General features: G+C 37.3%; 1 protein-coding gene across 3 annotated transcripts in view; it reads left to right on the forward strand.

The window, feature by feature from the left end:
* The window catches only part of CUL4B (cullin 4B), a 51,864-nt gene that overhangs the window by 17,972 nt on the left and 6,731 nt on the right, over nt 1–27,161 (forward strand). For 2 of the 3 annotated variants that reach the window (XM_073228142.1, XM_073228144.1), the window contains 8 exons: nt 578–770; nt 12,991–13,095; nt 13,594–13,704; nt 14,149–14,240; nt 15,336–15,443; nt 16,255–16,368; nt 17,093–17,198; nt 18,301–18,473. In XM_073228142.1, the coding sequence (XP_073084243.1) occupies nt 578–770; nt 12,991–13,095; nt 13,594–13,704; nt 14,149–14,240; nt 15,336–15,443; nt 16,255–16,368; nt 17,093–17,198; nt 18,301–18,473 (1,002 nt within the window). The remainder of the gene's footprint in view (nt 1–577; nt 771–12,990; nt 13,096–13,593; nt 13,705–14,148; nt 14,241–15,335; nt 15,444–16,254; nt 16,369–17,092; nt 17,199–18,300; nt 18,474–27,161) is intronic. The other variant, XM_073228143.1, reaches the window with a different exon arrangement.

The raw sequence follows: 27,161 nt of genomic DNA on the forward strand, positions 1-27,161 counted from the left end.
ACCTGTGATTTTTTTTTCTCGCATGCCTTATAAACTATATACCCAGAGTGCATGTCAGCAAGGATTTCTTTTAGATCCATTTTATTTAAGTAATGAAAGTTTTGAGAGCAGTTTTGAGAAAGTAATGAAAGCTGTGTGGCAAATTAGCAATAAAACAGTTGCCTTCTTAATATGTGACATCATCTCTAACTCCAATACTTGCAACAGTGAATGTGGAAAAAGAAAGAGGACTTTCCTGATCCAAAATTTCTCTCTTCAATCTTACACATGAAGCCAGAGTACCATTTTTAAAAAGTTCAAAGCAGACTTCTTTAAGAGTAGGGGGAAAGAGCCTAGAGATTTAAAGTAATACCTCATTATGATATTGTATACCCAGTAGTCATTCCTTATTTTATGGTTATAGATGAATGGTATCAATCTGGGTGTTTTATCACTTTATTTTCTTTTACTGACTTCAGAAACAGCTTTATCTTGCTTTTAACTTCTAGAGATTAAAAAATACATGTACCTCCTTAATATATGATTTGGGGATTATTTTCATAGACAATTCTGGTAAAAAGTGGTAATTTTTTTTTAGGCATTTGGCAGCACTATTGTAATTAATCCTGAAAAAGATAAAACCATGGTTCAAGAACTGCTGGATTTTAAAGATAAGGTTGACCATATAATTGATGTCTGTTTTCTGAAGAATGAAAAATTTATCAACGCCATGAAAGAAGCATTTGAAACATTCATTAACAAAAGACCAAACAAACCTGCTGAACTTATAGGTATATTTTCAGTCCTTTTTTCCAATTGTTTAATGTTTTTTTATTCATGAAATTCCAGTTGATCTGAAACTTTGACAGGGTTGTAGTATACTAACACCTCATTTGTTTGGGGTTGCTTAGCTGGTTGTTAGTAAGAACCTAGATGTAAGGAATAAATCCTTCAAGCTAAAGAATATCTCAAAGCCCACATGTCAAACATGGTGTTTCTTTCTTCATAAGACAGTACATTGGACTCTATTTACATTTTTCATAATAAGCTTGATGTTTGTTTTCCAAACCAACAGCAGTTTGCAAGTGGGGCAAATTTTAGAGGCTTACACTTAGGGCTATAAGGAAGAATAGCATGAAATTACAGCTGCCAATGAGAAAGGGAAAATGTTCCAGACAAAAACAAGCCTAATAATTTGGCCCATTTAGTGTAATCTTGTGGTATACTGCAGTGCTTCTCAGGTTTTCCTTCCCAAATACCCCATAATGTCAGAGGAGGAGGTACCTTGAGTAGGTCTAGGGGGTCCTATGCCAAAAGGATGAAATTATGTTGGTCTACTACTTATCCTTAAAATTTTTGCAAATTTTGCGTTCTATTCTATAATGTATCTGGTTGTTTTACTAGAAAAGTAGTGTTTAAGATTGGACACCCAGTAGATGTGCTGTATCTATATAATACAATATTATATTAGTTTCAGGTATACAACATGGTGATTCTGTATTTGTATACATTTGTATTTGTATAAATGTGGTTGTTATCTGTCACATTAGAAAATTACTACAATTGACTATATTCCCCATGATTTATTTATTTATAACTAAGTTTGTACCCTTTATATATAGAGTTATTTATAACTAAGTTTGTACCCTTTCCCCAAACCCCTACTTGTAATGCCCTTCCCCTCTGTCAACCACCCGTCTGTCCTCTTATGTAAGTTTGGGTTTTGTTTTGTTTTGTTTGTTTTGTATTTTAGGTACCACATGAGTGAAATCATGCAGTATTTGTCTTCCTGTGGCTAAATTGTTTCATTTAGCATAATACCCTCTAGGTCCTTCCATGTTGGCAAGATTCCATTCTTTATCATAACTGAGTAGTATTCTTTTGTGTATATACAAACCACATCTTTATTCATTCATACATCTAATGGATATGTAGGTTGTTTCCATATCTTGGCTATTGTAAATAATGTGAGGAACATAGGGGTGCATACATCTTTTTGAATTAGTGTTCTCATTTTCTTAAGATAGATACCCAGCAGTGGAATTGCTGAATCATATCGTAGATCTATTTTTAATTTTTTGAGATTACCTCCATACTGTTTTCCTTAGTGGCTATAATAATTTATATCCCCATCAACAGTGTAAAAGGGTTCCCTTTTCTACACATCCTTGTCAAACACTTATTTCTTATTTTTGGTAATAGCTGTTCTAACAGGTGTGAAATGGTATCTCATTTTGGTTTTGATTTTCATTTCCCTGATGATTAGTGATATTGAGTGTCTTATGTGTCTGTTGGCCATCTGTATGTCTTTGGAAAAATGTTTATTCAGAATCTATGCCCATTCTTAAGTCAGTTTTTTTTTTTGTTATTGACTTGTGTGAGTTCTTTATATATTTTGTATATTAACTCCTTAACATATATGTGATTTGCAAATATCTTCATCCATCTTCTCCTGAAAAGGTTCCCTTTCCATTTTGTTGATTATTTCCTTCACCATGCAAAAGCTTTTATGTATTTTGTTGAAAGCTTATTCTTGGTTTTGTTTCCCTTGCCTTTGGAGTAAGGTCTGAAAAACATAGATAAAACTATTGTCAAGGAGCTTACAGTCTGTTTTCTCCTAGGAGTTTATGGTTTCAGATCTTACATTCAAATCTTTAATCCATTTTGAGTTATTTTTAGTGTGTGGTGTATGATAGTGGTCCACTTCCTTCTTTTACATGTAGCTATCCAGTTTCCCCAACATCATTTATTGAAGAGACTGTCTTTTCCCCAGTGTATATTTGTGCCTCCTTTGTAAATTAATTGATGATACATATGCATGGGTTTATTTTTGGCTCTCTGTCATATTCTGTTGAGCTATATATATCTATCTGTATTTTTGTGCCAATACCATACTGTTTTGATTACTGTAGCTTTATACTATAATTTGAAATCAGGAAGTGATACCTCCAGTTTTGTCCTTGTCAAGATTGTTTTGGCTATTTCAAGTCTTGTGACTCCATGCAAATTTTAGAACTATTCTGGTTTTGTGGAAAATGTCATTGGAATTTTAATAGGAATTGCATTGAGTCTGTAGATTGCTTTGGTTTACTATTGATGTTTTAACAATACTCTTCCAATTCATGAGCACAGAATATCTTTCCAATTACTTGTATCATCTTTAGTTTCTTTCATCAGTGTCTTAATGGTTTTCCATGTACAGGTCTTTTACCTCCTCGGTTAAATTTATTCCTAGATATTTTATTCTTTGTGATGTGATTGTAAATAGGATTGTTTTCTTAATTTCTCTTTCTGAAAATTTGTTATTAATATATAGAAATACAGCATACATTTGTATATTTCAATATCCTGCAACTTCACTGAATTCATTTATTCGTTTTTTTTCTTGGGATCATTAATCTAAAATTACATGAGGAACATTATGTTCACTAGGTTTCCCCCTTCACAAGGTCCCCCCCAAAGCCCCCATTACAGTCACTGTCCATCAGCGTAGTAAGATACTGTAGAATCACTACTTGTCTTCTTTGTGTTGCACAACCCTCCCCATGCCCCCCACATTATACATGCTAATCATAATGCCCCCTTTCTTTTAACCCTCCCTTATCCCTTCCTTCCCACCCATCCTCCCCAGTCCCTTTCCCTTTGGTAACCGTTAGTCCATTTTGGGTTCTGTGATTCTGCTGCTGTTTTGTTCCTTCAGTTTTTTCTTTGTTCTTATACTCCACATATGAGTGAAATCATTTGATAGTTGTCTTTCTCTGCCTGGCTTACTTCACTGAGCATAATACCCTCTAGCTCCATCCATGTTGTTGCAAATGGTAGGATCTGTTTTCTTCTTATGGCTGAATAATATTCCATTGTGTATAGGTACCACATCTTCTTTATCCATTCATCTACTGATGGGCACTTAGGTTGCTTCCATTTCTTGGCTATTGTAAATAGTGCTGCAATAAACATAGGGGTGTATCTGTCTTTTTCAAACTGGGCTGCTGCATTCTTAGGGTAAATTCCTAGAAGTGGAATACTAGGTCAAATGGTATGTCTATTTTGAGCATTTTGAGGAACCTCCATACTGCTTTCCGCAATGGTTGAACTAATTTACATCCCCACCAGCAGTGTAGGGGGGTTCCCCTTTCTCCACAACCTTACCAACTGTTGTTGTTGTTTGTCTTTTGGATTTTGGCGATCCTTACTGATGTGAGGTGATATCTCATTGTGGTTTTAATTTGCATTTCTCTGATGACTAGTGATGTGAAGCATCTTTTCATGCGTCTGTTGGCTATCTAAATTTCTTCTTTGGAGAACTGTCTGTTCAGCTCCTCTGTCCATTTTTTAATTGGATTATTTGATTTTTATCTGTTGAGGTGTGTGAGCTCTTTGTATATTTTTGAATGTCAACCCTTCATCGGATCTGTCATTTAAGAATATATTCTCCCATACTGTAGGATGCCTTTTTGTTTTATTGATGGTGTCCTTTGCTCTACAGAAGCTTTTCAGCTTGATATAGTCCCACTTGTTCATTTTCGCATTTTTTCCCCTTGCCCGGGGAGATAAGTTCATGAAGAAGTTGCTCATGTTTATGTCCAAGAAATTTTTGCCTGTTTCTTTCTAAGAGTTTTATGGTTTCAGGACTTAAATTCAGGTCTTTGATCCATTTTGAATTTACTTTTGTATATGGAGTTAGACAATGGTCCAGTTTCATTCTCTTACATGCAGCTGTCCAGTTTTGCCAACACCAGCTGTTGAAGAGGCTGTCATTTCCCCATTGTATGTCCATGGCTCCTTTATCATATATTAACTGACCATGTATGTTTGGGCTAATGTCTGGAGTCTCTATTCTGTTCCACTGGTCTGTGGGTCTGTTCTTGTGCCAGTACCAAATTGTCTTGATTACTGTGGCTTTGTAGTAGAGCTTGAAGTTGGGAAGCAGGATCCCCCCCACTTTATTCTTCCTTCTCAGGATTGCTTTGGCTATTCGGGGTCTTTGGTGGTCCATATGAATTTTTGAACTATTTGTTCCAGTTCGTTGAAGAATGCTGTTGGTAATTTGATAGGGATTGCATTAAATCTGAAGACTGCTTTGGGCAGGATGGCCATTTTGATGATATTAATTCTTCCTAGCCAAGAGCATGGGATGAGTTTCCATTTGTTAGAGTCCTCTTTAATTTCTCTTAAAAGTGTCTTGTAGTTTTCAGGGTATAGGTCTTTCACTTCCTTGGTTAGTTTTACTCCTAGGTATTTTATTCTTTTTGATGAAATTGTGAATGGAATTGTTTTCCTGATTTCTTTTTCTGCTAGTCCATTGTTCATGTATAGGAAAGCCACAGATTTCTGTGTGTTAAATTTGTATCCTGCAACTTTGTTGATTTCAGATATTAGTTATAGTAGTTTTAGAGTGGAATCTTTAGGGTTTTTTATGTACAATATCGTGTCATCTGCAAATAGTGACAGTTTGACTTCTTCTTTACCAATCTGGATTCCTTGTATTTCTTTGTTTTGTCTAGTTGCCATGGCTAGGACCTCCAGTACTATTTTGGATAACAGTGGGGAGAGTGGGTATCCCTGTCTTGTTACTGATCTTAGAGGAAAATCTTTCAGCTTCTGGCTGTTCAGTATGATGTTGGCTGTGGGTTTATCGTATGTGGCCTTTATTATGTTGAGGCACTTGCCCTCTATACCCATTTTGTTGAGAGTTTTTATCATGAATGGATGTTGAATTTTGTAGAATGCTTCTTCAACGTCTGTGGAGATGATGATATGATTTTTGTCCTTCTTTTTGTTTATGTGGTGGATGATGTTGATGGATTTTTGAATGTTGTACCATCCTTGTATCCCTGGGATGAATCCCACTTGGTCATTGTGTATGATCCTCTTGATGTATTTTTGAATTCGGTTTGCTAATATTTTGTTGAGAATTTTTGCATCTATGTTCATCAGGGATATTGGTCTGTAATTTTCTTTTTTGGTGGGTTATTTGCCTGGTTTTGGTATTAGGGTGTTGCTGGCTTCATAGAATGAGTTTGGGAGTATTCCCTCCTCTTCTATTTTTTGGAAAACTTTAAGGAGAATGGGTATTATGTCTTCTCTGTATGTCTGATAAAATTCAGCAGTGAATACATCTGGTCCAGATGTATTGCTCTTGGGTAGTTTTTTAATTACTGCTTCAATTTCGTTGCTGGTAATTGATCTGTTTAGATTTTCTGTTTCTTCCTTGGTCAGATTTGGAAGGTTGTATTTTTCTGGGAAGTTGTCCATTTCTTCTAGGTTTTCCAGCTTGTTAGCATATGTTTTCATAGTATTCTCTAATAGTTCTTTGTTTTACTGTGGGTTCCGTCATGACTTTTCCTTTCTCATTTCTGATTCTGTTGATTTGTGTTGATTCTCTTTTTCTCTTAATAAGTCTGGCTAGAGGCTTATCTATTTTGTTTATTGTCTCAAAGAACCAGCTCTTGGTTTCATTGATTTTTTTTCTATTGTTTTGTTTTTCTCAATTTTGTTTATTTCTTCTCTGATCGTTATTATGTCCCTCCTTCTGCTGACTTCAGGCTGCATTTGTTCTACTTTTTCCAATTTTGGTAATTGTGACTTTAGACTATTCATTTGGGATTGTTCTTCCTTCTTTAAATATACCTGGATTGCTATATACCTTCCTCTTAAAACTGCTTTCGCTGCATCCCACAGAAGTTGAGGCTTTGTGTTGTTCTTGTCATTTGTTTCCATATATTGCTTGATCTCTATTTTAATTTGGTCATTGATCTATTGATTATTTAAGAGCATGTTGTTAAGCCTCTATGTGTTTGTGAGCCTTTTTGCTTTCTTTGTACAGTTTATTTCTAGTTTTATACCTTTGTGGTTTGAGAGGTTGGTTGGTAGAATTTCAGTCTTTTTGAATTTACTGAGGCTCTTTTTGTGGCCTAGTATGTGGTCTGTTCTGGAAGATGTTCCATGTACACTTTAGAAGAATGTGTATCCTGCTGCTTTTGGGTGTAGAGTTCTGTAGATGTGTGTTACGTCTATGTGTTCTAGGGTGTTGTTTAGTGCCTCTGTGTCCTTACATATTTTCTGTCTGGTGGATCTTTCCTTTGGAGTGAGTGGTATGTCGAAGTCTCCGAGAACGAATGCATTGCATTCTGTTTCCTCCTTTAATTCTGCTAGTATTTGTTTCACATATGTCAGTGCTCCTGTGTTGGGTACATAGATAGTTATAATGGTTATATCCTCTTGTTGGACTACCCCCTTTATCATTATGTAATGTCATTCTTTATCTCTTGTTACTTTCTTTGTTTTGAAGTCTATTTTGTCTGATACAAGTACTGCAACACCTGCTTTTTTCTCCCCATTGTTTGCATGAAATATCTTTTTCCATCCCTTGACTTTTAGTCTGTGTATGTCTTTGGGTTTGAGGTGAGTCCCTTGTTAGCAGCATATATATGGGTCTTGCTTTCATATCCATTCTATTATTACTCTGTGTCTTTTGATTGGTGCATTCAGTCCATTTACTTTTAGGGTGATAGTTGATAGATATGTACTTATTGCCATTGCAGGCTTTGAGTTCGTGGTTACCAAAGGTTCAAGGGTAGCTTCTTTACTATGTAACCATCTAACTTAATTCTTTTAAGCTATTATAAACACAGTCTGATGATTCTTTATTTCTCTCCCTTCTTATTCTTCCTCCTCCATTCTTTATATGTTAGATGTTTTATTCTGTACTCATTTGTGTTTCCTTTTACTTCATTTGTGGATAGTTGATGTGATTTTTTGCCTTTAGTTAGTATTTGGTTGTCTGCTTTCTTTCCTGTGATTTTATTTTCTCTGGTCACATCTATTTAGCCTTAGGAGTACTTCCATTTAGAGCTGGTAGGATTTCCTATATGTAGTATTATGTCATCCACAAATAGTGACAGTTTTACTTACTCCTTTCCAATTTAGATGCGTTTTATTCCCTGTTCTTGCCTAGTTGCTGTGGCTGGTACTTCTAGTATTATGTTGAATGTAAGTGGGGGAAGTAGCGTCCTTTTCTGGTTCCTTATCTTAGAGAAAAACTTTCAACTTCTCACTATTGGGTATATTAGTTGTGGATTTATCATATATGGCCTTTATTGTATTGAGGTCTGTTCCTTCTATACCTTCTTTGTTGAAAGTTTTTATCATAACTGCATGTTGAGTTTTGCCAAATGCTTTTTCTGCATCTATTGAGATTATCATAAGATTTTTATCTTTCATTTTGTTAATATGGAGTGTCTTTCTTGATTGTGCATGTTGAATCTCCATTGCATCCCTAGAATAAATCCCCTTTTATTATTAAAGGGGATTTATTCTGTGGTTTATGATCTTTTTCACGTATCACTGCATTGTTTGCTATTGTTTTGTTGAAGATTTTTGCATCTATGTTTATCGGGGATATTGGCCTGTAGTTTTTTTTGTGGTGTTCTTGTCTGGTTTTCGTATCAGAGTATTGTTGGCTTCATAAAATGAGTTTCGAAGCTTTCCCTGCTCTTCAACTGTGTGGAAGAGTAAAAAGATAGATATTAAGTCTTTGAATGTTTGTTAGAGTTCACCAGTGAAGCTATCTGGTCCTGAATGTTAGTTTGTCAGGAGGGTTTCAATTACTGATTGAATCTCCTTGCTGGTAATAAGTCTATTTAAGGTTTTGTATTTCATCCTGATACAGTCTTAGGAGATTGTTAGTTTCTAGGAATTTATCCATTTCTTCTAAATTGTCCAATCCAGTCTTTATTATTCCCTTACTTCTACTAACTTTGGACTTCATTTATTCTTTTTCTAGTTTCTTTAGGTGTAAAGTAAATTGTTTATTTGAGATTTCTCTTGTTTCTTGAAGTAGGCCTGTATTGCTATGAACTTCTCCCTTAGAACCACTTTTGCTGCATACTGTATATTTGATATGTCATATTTCCATTTTCACTTATGTCTAGCTATTTTTTTATTTTTCCTTTGATTTCTTCTATGATCTAGCAGTTGTTCAGTAACATGTTTAATCTCCATGTATTTGTAGTTTTTCTGGTTTTTTTCTTATAATTGACTTCTGGTTTCATATCATATGGTCGGCAAAGAAGCTTGATGTGATTTCAGTCTTCTTGAATTCATTGAGATTTCTTTGTGGCCTAACATGTGGTCTATCCTAGAGGATGTTCCATGTGCACTTGAGAAGAACATGTGTCCTGCTGCTTTTGGATGTATGTTCTACATGTATCTGTTAAGTCTGTCTGATCTGTCATTTAAGGCCAGTGTTTCTTCATTGATTTTCTGTCTGGATGATCTATCCATTGATGTAAATTGGGTGTTAATATCCCCTACTATTTTTGTATTGCTGTCAGTTTCTCCCTTTAGGTCTGTTAATATTTGCTTTATATATTTTGGTGCTCCTGTGTCATGTACATATGTGTTTATAAATGTTATATGTCCTGGCTGTATTGGCTCCTTTATCATTATGTAATAACCCTCTTTGCCTTTTATTACCGTCTTTGTTTTAAAGTCTGTTTTGTCTGATGTGAGTATAGCTATACCAGCTTTCATTTTGTTTCTATTTGTATGAAATATCCTTTTTTATCCTTTCACTTTCAGTCTGTGTGTCCTTCTGAAGTGAGTCTCTTGTAGGCTATATATAGATGTCTTGAATTTGAAAAAAATCTATTTAGCCATTCTCTCTTTGATTGGAGAATTTAGCCCATTGACATTTGATAAGTATATACTTTCTGCCATTTTAAAAATTGTTTTCTGGCTTTTGTGCTTTATTTATGTTCCTTTCTTCTCTCTTTTCCCTTGTGGTTTGATGACTTTCTTTTGTGTTATGTTTAGATTCCTTTCTTATTTTTTTCTGTGTGTTTACTATTAAGTTTTACTTTGTGGTTGCTGTGAAGTTCACCTATATTATCTTATGTGTATAATTGTCTAAGTTGATAGCAATTTAAACTTGAACACATCCCAAAACTATGTTTTTATCCCCCTATGTTTTATGTTTTTCAGGTCACTTCTTAAATCTTTTAATTTTATGTATCCCTTTTCATAATTAATATGTAAAATACTAATTGCCTTCATTTTAGTCAATTTTACTACTCTTGTCTTTTAACTTTTTTAGTAGCTTTATAAATGATTAATCCACTACCTTTACTGTATATTTACCTTTTCCAGTCAGATTTTTACTTTCATGTATTTTCTTGTTATTAATTAGTGCCATTTCTTTGCAGCTTAAAGAAATCTCTTTAATATTTTTATAAGGCTGGTTTAGTAGTAATGAACTCTTTCAGGGTTTGCTTGTCTGAAAAACTCTTTATCTTTCCTTCAAATCTGAATGATAACCTTGCCAGTAGAGTATTTTTCATTGGAAGTTTTCCCCTTTGAGCACTTTAAATAGGTCATGCCATACTCTTGTGGTCTGTAATGTTTTTGCTGAAAAAACAGCTGGTAACGTTATGGAGTTTCTGATATCCATAACAACTTGTTTTTTTCTTGCTGCTTTTAAGGTTCTCTCTTTAACTTTTGGTATTTTAATTTTTATGTGTTTTGGTGTGGCCCTCTCAGGGTTCACCTTATTTGGAATTCTCTGTGCTACCTAGATCTGGATGTCTGTTTCCTTCCCCAGGTTAGGCAAGTTTTCAGCTCCTTTCTCTCTCTCTTCTCCTTCTGGGACCCCTATAATACCAATGTTATTTTGCTTGATGTGGTCCCAGTGTTCCCTTGAGTTATCTTAATGTTTTAAAGTTGTTTTTTTCTTTTTGCTGTTTTGGGTGAGGTCCATTGCTTTGTTTTCCAGCTCACTGATACATTCTTCTGTTTCATTCATTATGCTGTTGAACCTGTCTAGTGTATTTCAGTGCAGTTATTATATTCTCCATCTCTGTGACTTCTGTTTGTTACTTTATTTTCTGTCTCTTGTTGAAGTTCATCCATTCTTCTCCCAAGTCTGTGAACATCTTTTGACCATTACTTTGAATTATTCTATCAGGTAGATTAGTTAGTTCCATATCACTAAGGTATTTTTCTGAGATTTTGTCTTGTTCTTTTATTTGGAACATTTTTCTCTGTTTTCACATTTTGCTTGATTTTCTGTTTCTGTGTATTAGCTATCTCTCTCAGTCTTGAAGGAGTGGCCTTGTTTAGGTGATGATCCTTCTCATTCAACCTTGCTTAGCTCTTAGTTGTCTGTGAACCTTTGTGATCATCTAAATTACCTAATTTATTCTTGATATGCCACAGTTGTTGAGGGTGTGCCAAGACCTGTCAGTGATCCAAGGGGAAAAATCTCATTTAGTACCTAGTTTCAGGCTGGTTGGAAGCCAAACCTTTAGGCAGCAGCTTTTAAAGTATGCAAATATATACAGTCCTTTATATATCATATATCATATATCAAATATATAATCCCTGTAATCATAATTCCTATTGGCCTCCAGATCAGAAGATCTGGAGGTTTCCCTTGGGCAACAGTTGCAAAAATAAAAGCTCCAGATGTGCACATAAGCTCCTTTCTGGGAAATCTCATCAAGCTATAGTGAGGTCAAGAGGGTGTACAGTGCCCCCTGCTTACGTTCTCTGGAATCACCTCCTTAGCCCTTAGAGGTGGGAAACCTGAAGCCTGTCCCTCAGGTTGAAGCTCTAAGCTCAGTAAATAGGCCTTTTTCACAGGAAGATGGATTGTTTTTCAGTCTGCTGTCTGTGTTGTGCCCTCAGGGTGGTGGCCTGCCAAGAACTAACTTTCCAATTGTTACAGTCCCTTGGAGCTGTAGTATACCAGCTCTCTTGGCCACTAGGACCAGGAGTTAAAGGGGTGTCCTATATGTTGATTGTGAATGCCATTGCCTTGAGCAAGGCAGCTAGAGAGTGCCTTGTCTGTGTACGTGTACTATCTTTAGGATGGGAGTGGGAGAAAGCTGCAACCACTGGTACTAACCAGCCCTAGCCAGGGGCTAGGAGATTGTCACAACCACTCACACACACAGCCTTTAGCTAGGGAGCAAGAGAACCCCATCACCATTCATGCTCATCTGCTCCAACTGAAGAGTGTTGCAAACATCCCACACTCTGTGGGTGCCCGGACTGCTTGCCCCTGCCTGTCCCAGCAAGCTCCTCATGCACCTGTGTTAGTGGGCTATGTGGAAAGTGCAACAATGGTGTCCACCAATACCTCTGCCTTTGGGAAACATCTCAGTTGTCTTCCACCCCTCCAGCCAATACTTTTAGATCAGCAACTATATCTCCCTCACATGTAGTCTAGGTGCTTTTAAATGGCTATTTTTTCATTAGGTCTTGGGGTGAACAAGATCACATGTGAACCCTCTAAGAGGGGAATCTCAGTTTCCTACAGCACTTTAGGACCCTTGGAAATCAGCCCCATTGATGATATTCCAAGCCAGAGATCTCTCTGGTACAGATCCCTGGGACCAGGGTGCCCAGTGTGGGGTACCAACCCCTCACTTCTACAGGAGAAATAGCTGTCTAGTGAGATCCCTCCCTATTGTGTGTTACCCTACCCCTGTGTCTGCATTTCCTGTCAGTGTCAGTTTTCTACTCTCTCCTTTTATCCTTTGTTGCGGAGAGCAGTTCATCATGTTTTCAGGTATTTTTCAGAGGAAAGTGATCTATATGTGGCTGTAGATGGGGTGTGTCCACAGGAGGAGGTGAGTTCAGGACCTTACTGTGCTGCCATCTTGGACCACCCCCCCACCATCTTCAATGGCTTTGATGACCCTGGCAAAGGGCTGTATGCATCACCCCCTACCAGGGTATCCATACCCCATTTTAATAAGCATCAGTATAGTGTAAAGTACATTATATCTGGAGCTGAAAGAGGTGAATTTTGGCTCTCTTTATTTATTAGCTCTATGTCATTAAGCAAGTCACTTGATTTCCCTAACTCTGAGGACTTTTAAAAATATGCATATACCCCCTAAAGCATTGAAAAACTCATATCATTCTTCTCTTTGGGGAATGTATTCATGCCTAAGTACCTCATGGATACCCATGATCACTAAACAACAAATTTTCCCCCCATTTCAGCTAAGTATGTAGATTCAAAGCTTCGTGCGGGCAACAAAGAAGCTACAGATGAAGAACTTGAAAAAATGTTGGATAAAATCATGATCATATTTAGATTTATCTATGGTAAGTATTTATCTTTGTTTTAATATTTTTCCTTTAAAACAAAGCACTCAACAGAGAAACTAACCAGTATAATCAATCTGAAAGGGAGTATTTATTTGGAAGTTGAATATTTAAGCCTGTTACATTTTTTGCATTTAATTCATTGGGGTACTTGAGGAATGTTATTTAATTGCTTTGTGCATTGACTTTTCCACTATTAAAAGCCTTGATTTTTGCTACTTGTTTTAATCTCTAGAGTATTGATGCTAAAGCTACCAGTCAGCTAAAGCTTTTCTAAAGAAAAGTTAATGCAGGTTTAATTCTTCACAGCAAAGAACTTTTGAAGTGTCCGGCACAAAAATCAACCTCTGATGTTTCTTGCGTTTAACAAACTTGGATAAATTGTGTAAATCTAAATAACTTGGAGTAATGGTGTGATTTATTAAGCATTTTGAAGCAGTTTTGTCATAACTTTTTATTGGAGTATTATGAGAGTTAATGTTTTATTATTTAACATAGGCAAGGATGTTTTTGAGGCCTTCTATAAGAAAGATTTAGCAAAGCGCCTGTTAGTGGGGAAGAGTGCATCTGTAGATGCTGAAAAATCAATGCTGTCCAAACTTAAACATGGTATGTTTGTCATTCTTTCTGTTTCTATTCTTGCTTGATTTCTGAAGGAAAATGTTAGCTTAATTTTTACTCTTGCAGACAGTTGCCTCTTTTGTCAATCGTATGTTGATATGATAAAAATGTAAATTGAATAAGCTCATTAGGTTTCCAACTTATCATACATATCCAGAGCTGTTGCGATTTTTTAAAAAATTAAGCGCTGTTCTTGTTTTTATTATTTATATAAAAATTTTCCATTTATTTTATGTCTAAATAGTACTAAAGGATTAAAGGGTTTCACTGAATTAGTAGGGCATACACTTTGGGGTAAGGATTTTTTATTCTTACAAATAGTTACAGATCATATTTCATGCTTCAGGTAAGTTTTATGTTTCATGTTTGCAGTCTTAAATTAATTGTTTTTACCACTTGAAAATATTATAAATGTATAAACATCTTTAATAGAATGTGGAGCTGCTTTCACCAGCAAACTTGAAGGAATGTTTAAAGACATGGAACTTTCTAAAGACATCATGATTCAGTTCAAACAGGTAAAAGTGAGTTAAACTCTTACTTAATTCCTTGTATTTAATTATCTCCTTGCTGTGGTTTGTACTGAAGAGGGTAAATAGGAACTTGTATTTGTTATAAATACTTAATAGCAACTTAGATTATACTCACAATAAAGAAAAAAATCACCAATAAAATGTAAGTACTTCAGAATTTATTCTCAATATATACTAAAGATAACACAAAAATAGAAATAAAATATATTGAACTGGAGTCAGAACAATGAAAGCTGTAGCTAGATAGTAAGAACAGGGCTTTCTGTAGTGTATGATCACTCTTGGTGATTTGCATATTGAAAGCTGATAATGAATGGGGAGGGAGGAGAGGTGATAGAGTGCTTGTATGAGGCCTTTGGGGATGTTGGGAATGAAAAGCTAAATCAACATTTTGGAGTTTTATGTTGGTAGAAGGTGGCAGTTTTGAAATATTTGAGAGCATAGGTAATGGCTATGGCAAATTAGATTTTTCCTCTCTTAGGGTTTTAGTAGTGAATTCTTTAGCACTATATGGCTATGGTGGGACATGAGAGTGAAGGACTCAAAAAGTTCCAGGTCAACTGGATGATGAGTCCTATAGTAGCTGCAGAATACGGTTTATCTGCTTTGCCCTTTCCCCTTCTTTCCTTCCCTACTTCAGGTCACCCCCCACTGCAAACAGGCAGTGAAGCAAGTGAAAAACCAGACTTGGGCTGGCTGGTAGGGCGAGGAATGGGGGTTGCTGCAAGGTGTTCCAAGCCACATAGGGGTCTCCAGAGGTGGGGACTGCAGGTGGTATGGAGGAAAGAATGGAGAAGAGATCCTATAACAGCACAGCTGTTTGTGAGAAATTATTTAAGTTGATAATGCCTCTAACAAGGTCACATGATCCTTGTGTGCCATTGTAACAATATATTAACCTATGCACTTTTCTAGTACATTTAATATAGGCTTCATTTATATTCCTTCCAGTTGCCTTTTATTTTAAAGATGGTCAATGTTCGCATGTAATTTTATAATGGGAAACTTCTTGAATGAGTCCTTATTCTGACATTAAATGTATGTATTATTTTTAAGATCTCAGTGTGTATGTTAATCTTATTGTAGTATATGCAGAACCAGAATGTACCTGGGAATATTGAATTAACTGTGAATATTCTGACTATGGGTTATTGGCCAACATATGTGCCCATGGAAGTCCATTTACCACCGGAGGTAAGAGTTGCTGTTTAGGACTTTGGTTATAAGCATAAAAGTACATGACACTTCCCAGCATGCCAACACCAAATGTCAACTGTTTTAATATTTTAATTTTCTATTTATATTACTCTTATACTTATATCATTATTGCATAGCTAATGATGCCACATTCTGGGTTCAGGGACAATTTCCCCAACTCTTCTTTCAGTTCCCCAAGTTGTACCCACATTGTGCCCAGCTCTCAAAAATTCTTGTCCGTGGGTCACATGGGAGTTGGATTGCTGAGTTATTTGGTCTTGAGTAAATCCATCCTAACTCCTGGGAAAACTGAGGACAGAAGCTTAGAAAAGAAGTTAACTTGAGGGACAGATACTGAGAATCTTCCATAGAGATAATTGTGGAAGCCCAGGGAGTAGATCTCCCTCATTAAGAAGGAGAATATAGAAACAGGAAGAAAAGGGCTAAGACGGAACTCTGGAGAAGGCTCACATTTGGCAGGTGGAGGAAGGGGAACCTGTGAAGGAAACCAGTGAAACAGCAATAATGAAATAAAGAAACTAACATGGTTCATAGGCACAAAAGCCACTGGAGGTGAATGTTTCAAAGAGGGGAAGATTAAATGTTGCATGGAGTTCAAAGAGTAGAAAGATTTGATGAATGCCATTAGATTTGGTAATTGGGAGATAATTGGCATACATTGAAGTGATCAGTGGGACCTACTGCAGGTCTTACAAACTTCTAGAAATTACTGCAAATGAGGAAGACATAGAGTGGTGAATGCAATACTGGACACAGAGCTTAAATAGCTTTGTTTTATTTACTGCAGATGGTAAAACTTCAGGAGATTTTCAAGACATTTTACCTAGGCAAACATAGTGGCAGGAAACTTCAATGGCAGTCAACTCTAGGACACTGTGTGCTAAAGGCAGAATTTAAAGAGGTAAGTGGATGTTCCCAAAACTTAGTTTTCACCTTCATCCTTCATATTGAGTTCATTCCTCTTAACTTGATAGTTTAAACTGTTTTAATAAATTTATGCTAAATATATGCATGACAGTGATAGCTTGTCACAGTTTTGTGTATATTATAAGAATGTGGTCTTTTCCACAGTTGATTTGGCCTTGCTGCAGAACCAAAAACAGTAACTCTTTCTTTCACCCTTTCCCCACCTGTGGATGCAGAATTCACACTGCCACTTCTTGAAAGGAAACTTCTTTTCTTGTTGCTGGGAGCTAGAGAATAGAGTGGGCGTTCTGGGGAATAGTTTCCGTATCTAATTTCAAAAATTTTCTGTAGCTTTGCATGACTAATCTGAACCAAAGAAGTTGAAAATGCATTTGAAATAGTGATTTTTTGCTGCTCATGATAAATATCTATAGTAACACATAAGGCTGAGTTATTAATTTTTATTACTTTGTTGTTCTGTTTTAACTGTAAGTCTTAAAGAGAGACCTTTAGAAAGGTCACCCTGTCCTTGTTTCTATTTTAGGTAGGATCACATCTAAACCCTACACTGAACATACTGGCTTTTCTGGATCATGTTAATCTGTTTCTAAATCCACTAATTGAAAAATATTTTTCCTGCAATAGATTATTTGTTTAATTGTTCATGTTTTTTTTTTCCCCATGAAAATGATGGCTAAACACTGTTGTTTCTCCAACAGGGTAAAAAAGAACTCCAGGTCTCTCTTTTTCAAACACTAGTGCTGCTAATGTTTAATGAGGGAGAGGAGTTCAGTTTAGAAGAGATCAAGCAGGCTACTGGAATAGGTTTGTGTTGAATCAGTCAATAAGTAAGCATTATGTCCCCTGTGTGCACTCCACTAGGTATTAAAAGCTCTTGGGTGGGTACAAAGGAATAATCCCTCTACTCAGCATTCATAATATAACTTTGAGGAAAGGGGGAAATGACACTTAAAATAATTTCACAACCAGTAAGTACCAATCTGTAGTGTTGACTTAGGAGAGTGCTAAAGGTTCAGTGAAGCATAAGATTACTATGGACTGGCACAATTGGGAAAGTCTTCATAAAGGAGGTGGGATTGAGCTGGGCCTTCAGATTTTAGTTAGAGAGATGGCATATGCTGCCAGTGAGACAGTTTGGGAAAAGGCGTAGCAGTGGGAATGAGTCAGCAGGAGTCATGAAGAGTTGAACTATATGTAGCACAGAATAGTGAGATACAAAGTTTGACACGTATGATGGGAAGACCTTACAAATCAAGCACATGAAACCTACATTATAAGGTCTTGAGTGTATGATGTAATGGAAGTGACTTATTTGGACAATTTACCTAGAATCAATAGACAGTAGGGCAGATTGGAGAATGAAGAGATATCAGTCTAAAAGCTACAGGGTTAATTCAGGCATAAAGTACCAAGGGGCTTAGTCTAGAGTGAGAATGAAGAGAGGCATCTCTAAGGAAGCAAGTACTAAGTAAAGGATGAAGGGAGGAAGAGTTAAATGATTCCAGAGTTTCTTACCAGAGGATGTTGGTAGCTTCACACAACTAATAATTGGAAAGAGGACCTATTTTATGTGGAAGATGATGAATAAAATTTTGGACATACTGGAGTTGATGATAGTAAAACAGCGAGATATGACATAATCCTTTAAATGTGGGACTGGAAAGAAGTGAGATGTCATTTCTGAATATTCTAATTTATCCACATAGAATAATATTTGAACCTTTAGAGGATGACCATGAAGAAAGCCATTGGATAGGACAAAAAGGAAGTTGATGATGACGTTGGGGTGGCAGGCGGGGGAAACAGTTTTAATAGATGGGTGGGGTAGAAGCCAGACTGAGGTTGAATGTAGCTGTTCATGTTGATGAGTTAGTAACAAATAACTAAGTCGCTCTTTCTTCGTCAGAGGATGGAGAGTTAAGGAGAACGCTGCAGTCATTGGCCTGTGGCAAAGCTAGAGTTCTGGCAAAAAATCCAAAGGGCAAAGATATTGAAGATGGTGACAAGTTCATTTGTAATGATGATTTCAAACACAAACTTTTTAGGATAAAGATCAATCAAATCCAGATGAAAGAAACGGTACTTTTGCATTTTTCTCATCTTAAATGCTCTGGAATTACATGTGTTTGTAATAAAAATTTATAAAGATAATTTATGCCTATAATACTACTGTTAACTAACATTTTCTGGCCTGTATCTACCTCAGTGTATTTCAGTGTTTGATCTTACATTTTTTTTTTGGAAAAGGTACACACAATTTGGCCTAATATTCAACATAGTTTTATATCCTTTTTTAAATAACACTGTATCTTTAGAATTTTTCATGCCACAAAATATCTTCATAAAATAGCTGATGATCATACAGTATTCTTTGATACAGCTGCTGTAGTTTATTCAACCACTGTCAATTGTTGGTGAGATAGATTCGTAACATTTATTTTTATTTTTTTTTATTTTGGTATCATTAATCTGCAATTACATGAGGAACATTATGTTTACTGGATGCCCCCCATAACCAAGACCCCCCAACATACCCCATTACAGTCACTGTTCATCAGCATAGTAAGATGCTATAGAATCACTACTTCTCTGTGTTGTACAGCCCTCCCCGTGCTCCCCCTACATTATGTCTGCTAGTAGTAATGCCCTTTCCCCCCCTTATCCCTCCCTTCCCACGCATCCTGCCCAGTCCCTTTCCCTTTGGTAACCGTTAGTCCATTCTTGGGTTCTGTGAGCCTGCGGCTGTTTTGTTCCTTCAGTTTTTGCTTTGTTCTTCATACTCCACAGATAAGTGAAATCATTTGATACTTGTCTTTCTCCGCATGGCTTATTTCACTGAGCATAATACCCTCTAGCTCCATCCATGTTGTTGCAAATGGGAGGATTTGTTTTCTTTTATGGCTGAATAATATTGCATTCTATGTATGTACCACATCTTCTTTATCCATTCATCTACTGATGGACACTTAGGTTGCTTCCATTTCTTGGCTATTGTAAATAGTGCTGCAATAAACAGGGGTGCATATGTTTTTTTGAATCTGAGAAGTTGTATTCTTTGGGTAAATTCCAAGGAGTGGGATTCCCGGGTCAAATGGTATTTCTATTTTTAGTTTTTTGAGAAAACTCTGTATTGCTTTCCACAATGGTTGAACTAGCTTACATTCCCACCAGCAGTGTAGGAGGGTTCCCCTTTCTCCAGATCCTCACCAACATTTGTCATTGTTTCTCCTTTCGACGGTGGCCATCCTTACCAGTGTGAGCTGATATCTCACTGTGGTTTTAATTTGCATTTCTCTGATGATTAGTGATGTGGAGCATCTTTTCATGCACCTGTTGGCCATCTGAATTTCTTTTTTGGAGAAGTGTCTGTTCATATCCTGTGTCCATTTTTTTTGGTATCATTAATCAACAAATACATGAGGAACATTATGTTTACTAGACTCCCCCCATCACCAAGACCCCCCCACAAACCCCATTACAGTCACTGTCCATCAGCATAGTAAGATGCTGTAGAATCACTACTTGACTTCTCTGTGTTGTACAGCCCTCCCTGTTCCCGCACCCTACATTATGTCTGCTACTAGTAATGCCCCCCCTCTTTTTTCCCCCTTATCCCTCCCTTCCTACCCATCCTCCCCAGTCCCTTTCCCTTTGGTAACTGTTAGTCCATTCTTGGGTTCTGAGAGTCTGCTGCTGTTTGGTTCCTTCAGTTTTTTGCTTTGTTCTTATACTCTGCAGATCAGTGAAATCATTTAATACTTGTCTTTTTCTGCCTGGCTTATTTCACTGAGCGTAATACCCTCTAGCTCCATCCATGTTGTTGCAAATGGGAGGATTTGTTTTCTTCTTATGGCTGAAAAATATTGCATTGTGTATATGTACCACATCTTCTTTATCCATTCATCTACTGATGGACACTTAGGTTGCTTCCATTTCTTGCGTATTGTAAATAGTGCTGCGATAAACATAGGGGTGCATCTGTCTTTTTCAAACTGGGCTGCTGCATTCTTAGGGTAAATTCTAGGAGTGAAATTCCTGGGTCAAATGGTATTTCTATTTTGAGTTTTTTGAGGAATCTCCATACTGCTTTCCACAATGGTTGAACTAATTTACATTCCCACCAGCAGTGTAGGAGGGTTCCCCTTTCTCCGCAACCTCGCCAGCATTTGTTGTTGTTTGTCTTGGATGTTGGCGATCCTTCCTGGTGTGAGGTGATACATCATTGTGGTTATAATTTGCATTTCTCTGATGATTAGCGATGTGGAGCATCTTTTCATGTGCCTTTTGGCCATCTGAATTTCTTCTTTGGAGAAGTGTCTGTTCAGATCCTGTGCCCATTTTTTAATTGGATTATTTGCTTTTTGTCTGTCAAGGTGCGTGACCTCTTTGTATGTTTTGGATGTCAACCTTTTATCAGATCTGTCATTCATGAATATATTCTCCCATACTGTAGGATGCCTTTTTGTTCTATTGGTGGTATCCTTTGCTGTATAGAAGCTTTTCAGCTTGATATACTCCCACTTGTTTATTTTTACTTTTGTTTCCCGTGCCCAGAGAGATAAGTTCATGAAGAAGTTGCTCATGTTTATGTCCAAGAGATTTTTGCCTATGTTTTTTTATGATTCATTTTATTATCATTAATCTACAATTACATGAAGAACATTATGGTTACTAGACTCCCCCCTTGAACAAGTCCCCTCCCACAAACCCCACTACAGTCACTGTCCATCAGCGTAGTAAGATGCTGTAGAATCACTACTTGTCTTCTCTGTGTTGCACATCCTCCCTATGCCCCCCCCACATTATACATGCTAATCGTAAGGCCCCCTTTCTTTTTCCCTGCCCTTATCCCTCCCTTCCCACCCCTCCTGCCCAGTCCCTTCCCCTTTGGTAACCGTTAGTCCATTCTTTGGTTCTGTGATTCTGCTGCTGTTTTGTTCCTTCAGTTTCTTCTTTGTTCTTATACTCCACATATGAGTGAAATCATTTGGTACTTATCTTTCTCCACCTGGCTTATTTCACTGAGCGTAATACCCTCTAGCTCCATCCATGTTGTTGCAAATGGGAGGATTTGTTTTCTTCTTATGGCTGAATAATATTCCATTGTGTATATGTACCACATCTTCTTTATCCATTCATCTATTGATGGACACTTAGGTTGCTTTCATTTCTTGGTTATTGTAAATAGTGCTGCGATAAACATAGGGGTGCATCTGTCTTTTTCAAACTGGGCTGCTGCATTCTTAGGGTAAATTCCTAGAAGTGGAATTCCTGGGTCAAATGGTATTTCTATTTTGAGCTTTTTGAGGAACCTCCATACTGCTTTCCACAATGGTTGAACTAATTTACATTCCCACCAGCAGTGTAGGAGGGTTCCCCTTTCTCCGCAACCTCGCCAGCATTTGTTGTTGTTTGTCTTGGATGTTGGCGATCCTTCCTGGTGTGAGGTGATATATCATTGTGGTTATAATTTGCATTTCTCTGATGATTAGCGATGTGGAGCATCTTTTCATGTGCCTTTTGGCCATCTGAATTTCTTCTTTGGAGAAGTGTCTGTTCAGATCCTGTGCCCATTTTTTAATTGGATTATTTGCTTTTTGTCTGTCAAGGTGCGTGACCTCTTTATATGTTTTGGATGTCAACCCTTTATCAGATCTGTCGTTCATGAATATATTCTCCCATACTGTAGGATGCCTTTTTGTTCTATTGGTGGTATCCTTTGCTGTATAGAAGCTTTTCAGCTTGATATACTCCCACTTGTTTATTTTTACTTTTGTTTCCCGTGCCCAGGGAGATAAGTTCATGAAGAAGTTGCTCATGTTTATGTCCAAGAGATTTTTGCCTATGTTTTTTTCTAAGAGTTTTATGGTTTCAGGACTTACATTCAGGTCTTTAATCCATTTCAAATTCACTTTTGTGTATGGGGTCAGACAATGATCCAGTTTCATTCTCTTACATGTAGCTGTCCACTTTTGCCAACACCATCTGTTGAAGAGACTGTCATTTCCCCATTGTATGTCCATGGCTCCTTTATCATATATTAATTGACCATATATGCTTGGGTTAATATCTGGACTGTATTCTGTGCCACTTGTCTGTGGGTCTGTTCTTGTGCCAGTACCAAATTGTCTTGATTACTGTGGCTTTATAGTAGAGCTTGAAGTTGGGAAGCAGGAACCCCACCACTTTATTCTTCCTTCTCAGTATTGCTTTGGGTCTTTGGTGGTTCCATATGAATTTTAAAACTATTTGATCCAGTTCGTTGAAGAATGCTGTTAGTATTTTGATAGGGATTGCATTGAATCTGTAGATTGCTGTAGGCAGGATGGCCATTTTGACAATATTAATTCTTCCTAGCCAAGAGCATGGGATGAGTTTCCATTTGTTAGTGTCCTCTTTAATTTCTTTTAAGAGTGTCTTGTAGTTTTCAGGGTATAGGTCTTTCACTTCCTTGGTTAGGTTTATTCCTAGGTATTTTATTCTTTTTGATGCAATTGTGAATGGAATAGTTTTCCTGATTTCTGCTAGTTCATCATTAGTGTATAGGAAAGCAACAGATTTCTGTGTATTAATTTTGTATCCTACAACTTTGCTGAATTCAGATATTAGTTCTAGGAGTTTTGGGGTGGAGTCTTTAGAGTTTTTTATGTACAATATCATGTCATCTGCAAATAGTGACAGTTTGACTTCTTCTTTACCAATCTGGATGCCTTGTATTTCTTTGTTTTGTCTGATTGCCATGGCTAAGACCTCCAGTATTATGTTGATTAACAGTGGGGAGAGTGGGCATCCCTGTCTTGTTACTGATCTTAGAGGAAAAGCTTTCAGCTTCTGGCTGTTCAGTATGATGTTGGCTGTGGGTTTATTGTATATGGCCTTTATTATGTTGAGACACTTGCCCTCTATACCCTTTTGTTTAGAGTTTTTATCATGAATGGATGTTGAATTTTGTCAAATGCTTTTTCAGTGTCTATGGAGATGATCGTATCATTTTAGTCCTTCTTTTTGTTGATGTGGTGGATAATGTTGGTGGATTTTCAAATGTACCATCCTTGCATCCCTGAAGTGAATCCCACTTTATTATGGTGTATGATTCTCTTGATGTATTTTTGAATTCGGTTTGCTAATATTTTGTTGAGTATTTTTGCATCTATGTTCATCAGGGATGAATTAATTTTCTTTTTTGTGGTGTCTTTGGTTGTGGTATTAGAGTGATGGTGGCTTCATAGAATGAGTTTGGAAGTATTCCCTCCTCTTCTATTTTTTGGAAAACTTTAAGGAGAACAGTATTATGGGTATTATGTCTTCTCTGTATGTCTGATAAAATTCAGCGGTGATTCCTTCTGGTCCGGGGATTTGGTATTTGGTAGTGTTTTGATTACCGATTCCTTTTTTTGCTGGTAATTGGTCTGTTTAGATTTTCTATTTCTTCCTTGGTCAGTCTTGGAAGGTTGTATTTTTCTAAGAAGTTGTCCATTTCCTCTAGGTTTTCCAGCTTGTTAGCATATAGATTTTCATAGTATTCCCTAATAATTCTTTGTATTTCTGTGGGGTCTGTTGTTATTTTTCCTTTCTCATTTCTGATTCTGTTGACGTGTGTAGATTCTCTTTTTCTCTTAATAACTCTGGCTAGGTGTTTTTCTATTTTGTTTATTTTCTCAAAGAACCAACTCTTGGTTTCATTGATTTTTCTCTATTGTTTTATTCTTCTCAATTTTATTTATTTCTTCTCTGATCTTTATTATGTCTCTCCTTCTGCTGACGTTGGTTCTCATTTTTTCTTCTTTTTCCAGTTTCAATAATTGTGACTTTAGACTATTCATTTGGGATTGTTCTTCCTTCTTTAAATAGGCCTGGATTGCAATGTACTTTCCTCTTAAAACTGCCTTCACCTCATCCCACAGAAGTTGGGGCTTTGTGCTGTTGTCATTTTTCTCCATATATTGCTTGATCTCTATTTTTATTTGGTCATTGATCCATTGATTATTTAGGAGCCTCCATGTGTTTGTGAGCCTTTTTGTTTTCTTTGTACAATTTGTTTCTAGTTTTATACCTTTGTGTTCTGGGAAGTTAGTTGGTAGAATTTCAGTCTTTTTGAGTTTCCTGAGACTCTTTTTGTGGCCTAGTATGTGGTCTATTCTGGAAAATGTTCCATGTGCACTTGAGAAGAATGTGTATCCTGCTGCTTTTGGGCGTAGAGTTCTGTAGATGTCTGTTAAGTCCATCTGTTCTAGTGTGTTGTTCAGTGCCTCTGTGTCCTTACCTATTTTCTGGCTGGTGGATCTGTCCTTTGGAGTTAGTAATGCATTTATATCTCCTAGAACGAACGCATTACATTCTATTCCCTCCTTTAATTCTGCTAGTATTTGTTTCAGACATGTCAGTGCTCCTGTGTTGGGTGCACAGATAGTTATAATGGTTATATCCTCTTGTTGGACTACTCCCTTTATCATTATGTAATGTCATTCTCTATCTCTTGTTACTTTCTTTGTTTTGAAGTCTATTTTGTCTGATACAAGTACTGCAACACCTGCTTTTTTCTCCCTATTGTTTGCATGAAATATCTTTTTCCATCCCTTGACTTTTAGTCTGTGTATGTCTTTGGGTTTGAGGTGAGTCTCTTGTAAGCAGCATATAGGTGGGTCTTGCTTTTGTATCCATTCTATTATTACTCTGTGTATTTTGATTGGTTCATTCAGTCCATTTACTTTTAGAGTGATAGTTGATAGATATGTACTTATTGCCATTGCAGGCTTCGGATTCATGGTTACCAAAGGTTCAAGGGTAGCTTCTTTACTATCTAACCGTCTAACTTACCTCTCTTATTAAGCTATTATAAACATAGTCTGATGATTCTTTATTTCTCTCCCTTCTTATTCTTCCTCCTCCATTCTTTATATGTTTGGTGTTTTATTCTGTACCCTCTTGTGTTTCCTTTGACTCTTTTTGTGAATAGGTGATTTGATTTTTTGCCTTTAGTTAGTATTTGGTTGGTCAGCTTTCTTTGCTGTGATTTTATTTTCTCTGGTGACATCTATTTAGCCTTAGGAGTGCTTCCATGTAGAGCAGTCCCTTTAAAGTACCCTGTAGAGGTGGTTTGTGGGATGCAAATTCCCTCAACTTTCGCCTATCTGGAAATTGTTTAATCCCTCCTTCAAATTTAAATGATAATCGTGCTGGATTCAGTATTCTTGGTTCAAGGTCCGTGTGTTTCATTGCATTAAATATATCATGCCATTCTCTTCTGGCCTGTAAGGTTTCTGTTGAGAAGTCTGATGATAGGCTGTTGGATTTTGCTTTGTGGTTGATCTTTTTTGTCTATCTGGCTGCCTTTAATACTCTGTCCTTGTCTTTGATCTTTGCCATTTTAATAATTATATGTCTTGGTGTTGTTCTCCTTGGGTCCTTTGTGTTGATCTTTGGGTTCCATGGTTTGAGAGACTATTTCCTCTCCCAGCTTGGGGAAGTGTTCAGCAATTATTTCTTCAAAGACACTTTCTATCCTTTTTTCTCTCTCTCTTCTTTTGGTTCCCCTATAATGTGAATATTGTTTCGTTTGGATTGGTCACATAGTTCTCTTAATATTCTTTCATTCCTAGAGATCCTTTTATCTCTCTCTGCCTCAGCTTCTCTGTATTCCTGTTTTCTGATTTCTACTCTATTAACAGTCTCTTGCACCTCGTCCAGTCTGCTCTTAAGTCCTTCTATTGATTGTTTCATTTCTGTATTCTCCCTCTGGACTTCGTCCCTTACCTCTTGCATATTTCTCTGCAGGTCCATCAGCATGGTTATGACTTTTATTTTGAATTCTTTTTCAGGAAGATTGGTTATATCCATCTCACCAGGCCCTCTCTGTGGGGTTGTCTGAGTGATTTTTCACTGTACCAGATTCTTCTGCCTTTTCATAGCGATAGAAGTGGTCGCAGGCCCGTGGCACGTGTGTCAGCTGGTAGAACAAAGTTCCTTCCTGCTTGCTGGTTGCCTTGCCCTTCTCTGCTTCCTGTATCAGTTACCTGCACACAGGGAGCAGTCTCTGGGATAATCTCTTGAGCTGCTGTGGGCGGGGCGGCCTTCGGTATAGCCTAGGGCCCTGCGGGGAGTGGCAGGCATGCCGGGTGTTTTCTCCTGTGAGAACAGCACCCCTTAATGCCTTCCGGTCCTTTCTCCGACTTCGTCTGTCTGTGGTGGGCAGCTATACGCCAGTGGCAGCCTCTGAGTCTGTCCTGGTTAGCTGCGCACTGGGAGAAGACTCTGTGTGGTTGCTGTGGGTGGGGCTGTTCTCTGGCTGCTCTGCAGCTGTAGCGGGTCAGCTGGTTTGTTTTCAGTGCCTGCAGGGAGTAATGAATGGCAGGCTGCTTATTGCCGTGAGGGGCTTCAGGGCTGCATTATCCCCCAGGGGGTTAGGGTACCTGAAGTTCCTCAAGATTCCCAATGTGCTGAGCTTAGTATGCTGTGATGATTTTGTCCAACTGTTGAGCCCTTGTCCCTTTAAGACTTTTAAGAAGCGCCCATTTTTCTTTCATCTCAGGGGAGCCGGCTGTGGGGGCCCACTCACAGTCTCCATCTTGGATTTTACTTTTCCTTTTCTCTAATATCCATTATACCATGCAATGTGTGTGTGCTCCCTGTGCATATTACTAGGGTTGATTATTTAGTAGTACTGTGCTTCCATTCCCTCCCCACTCTGATTCTTTTCTTTTTTTGTTTTTTATTAATGTAAGAATGATACACACCCTTATGAAGGTTTCACATGAAAAAACAATGTGG

Source organism: Manis javanica, chromosome X, assembly GCF_040802235.1.
Source record: "Manis javanica isolate MJ-LG chromosome X, MJ_LKY, whole genome shotgun sequence".
Lineage (NCBI taxonomy): Eukaryota > Metazoa > Chordata > Mammalia > Pholidota > Manidae > Manis > Manis javanica.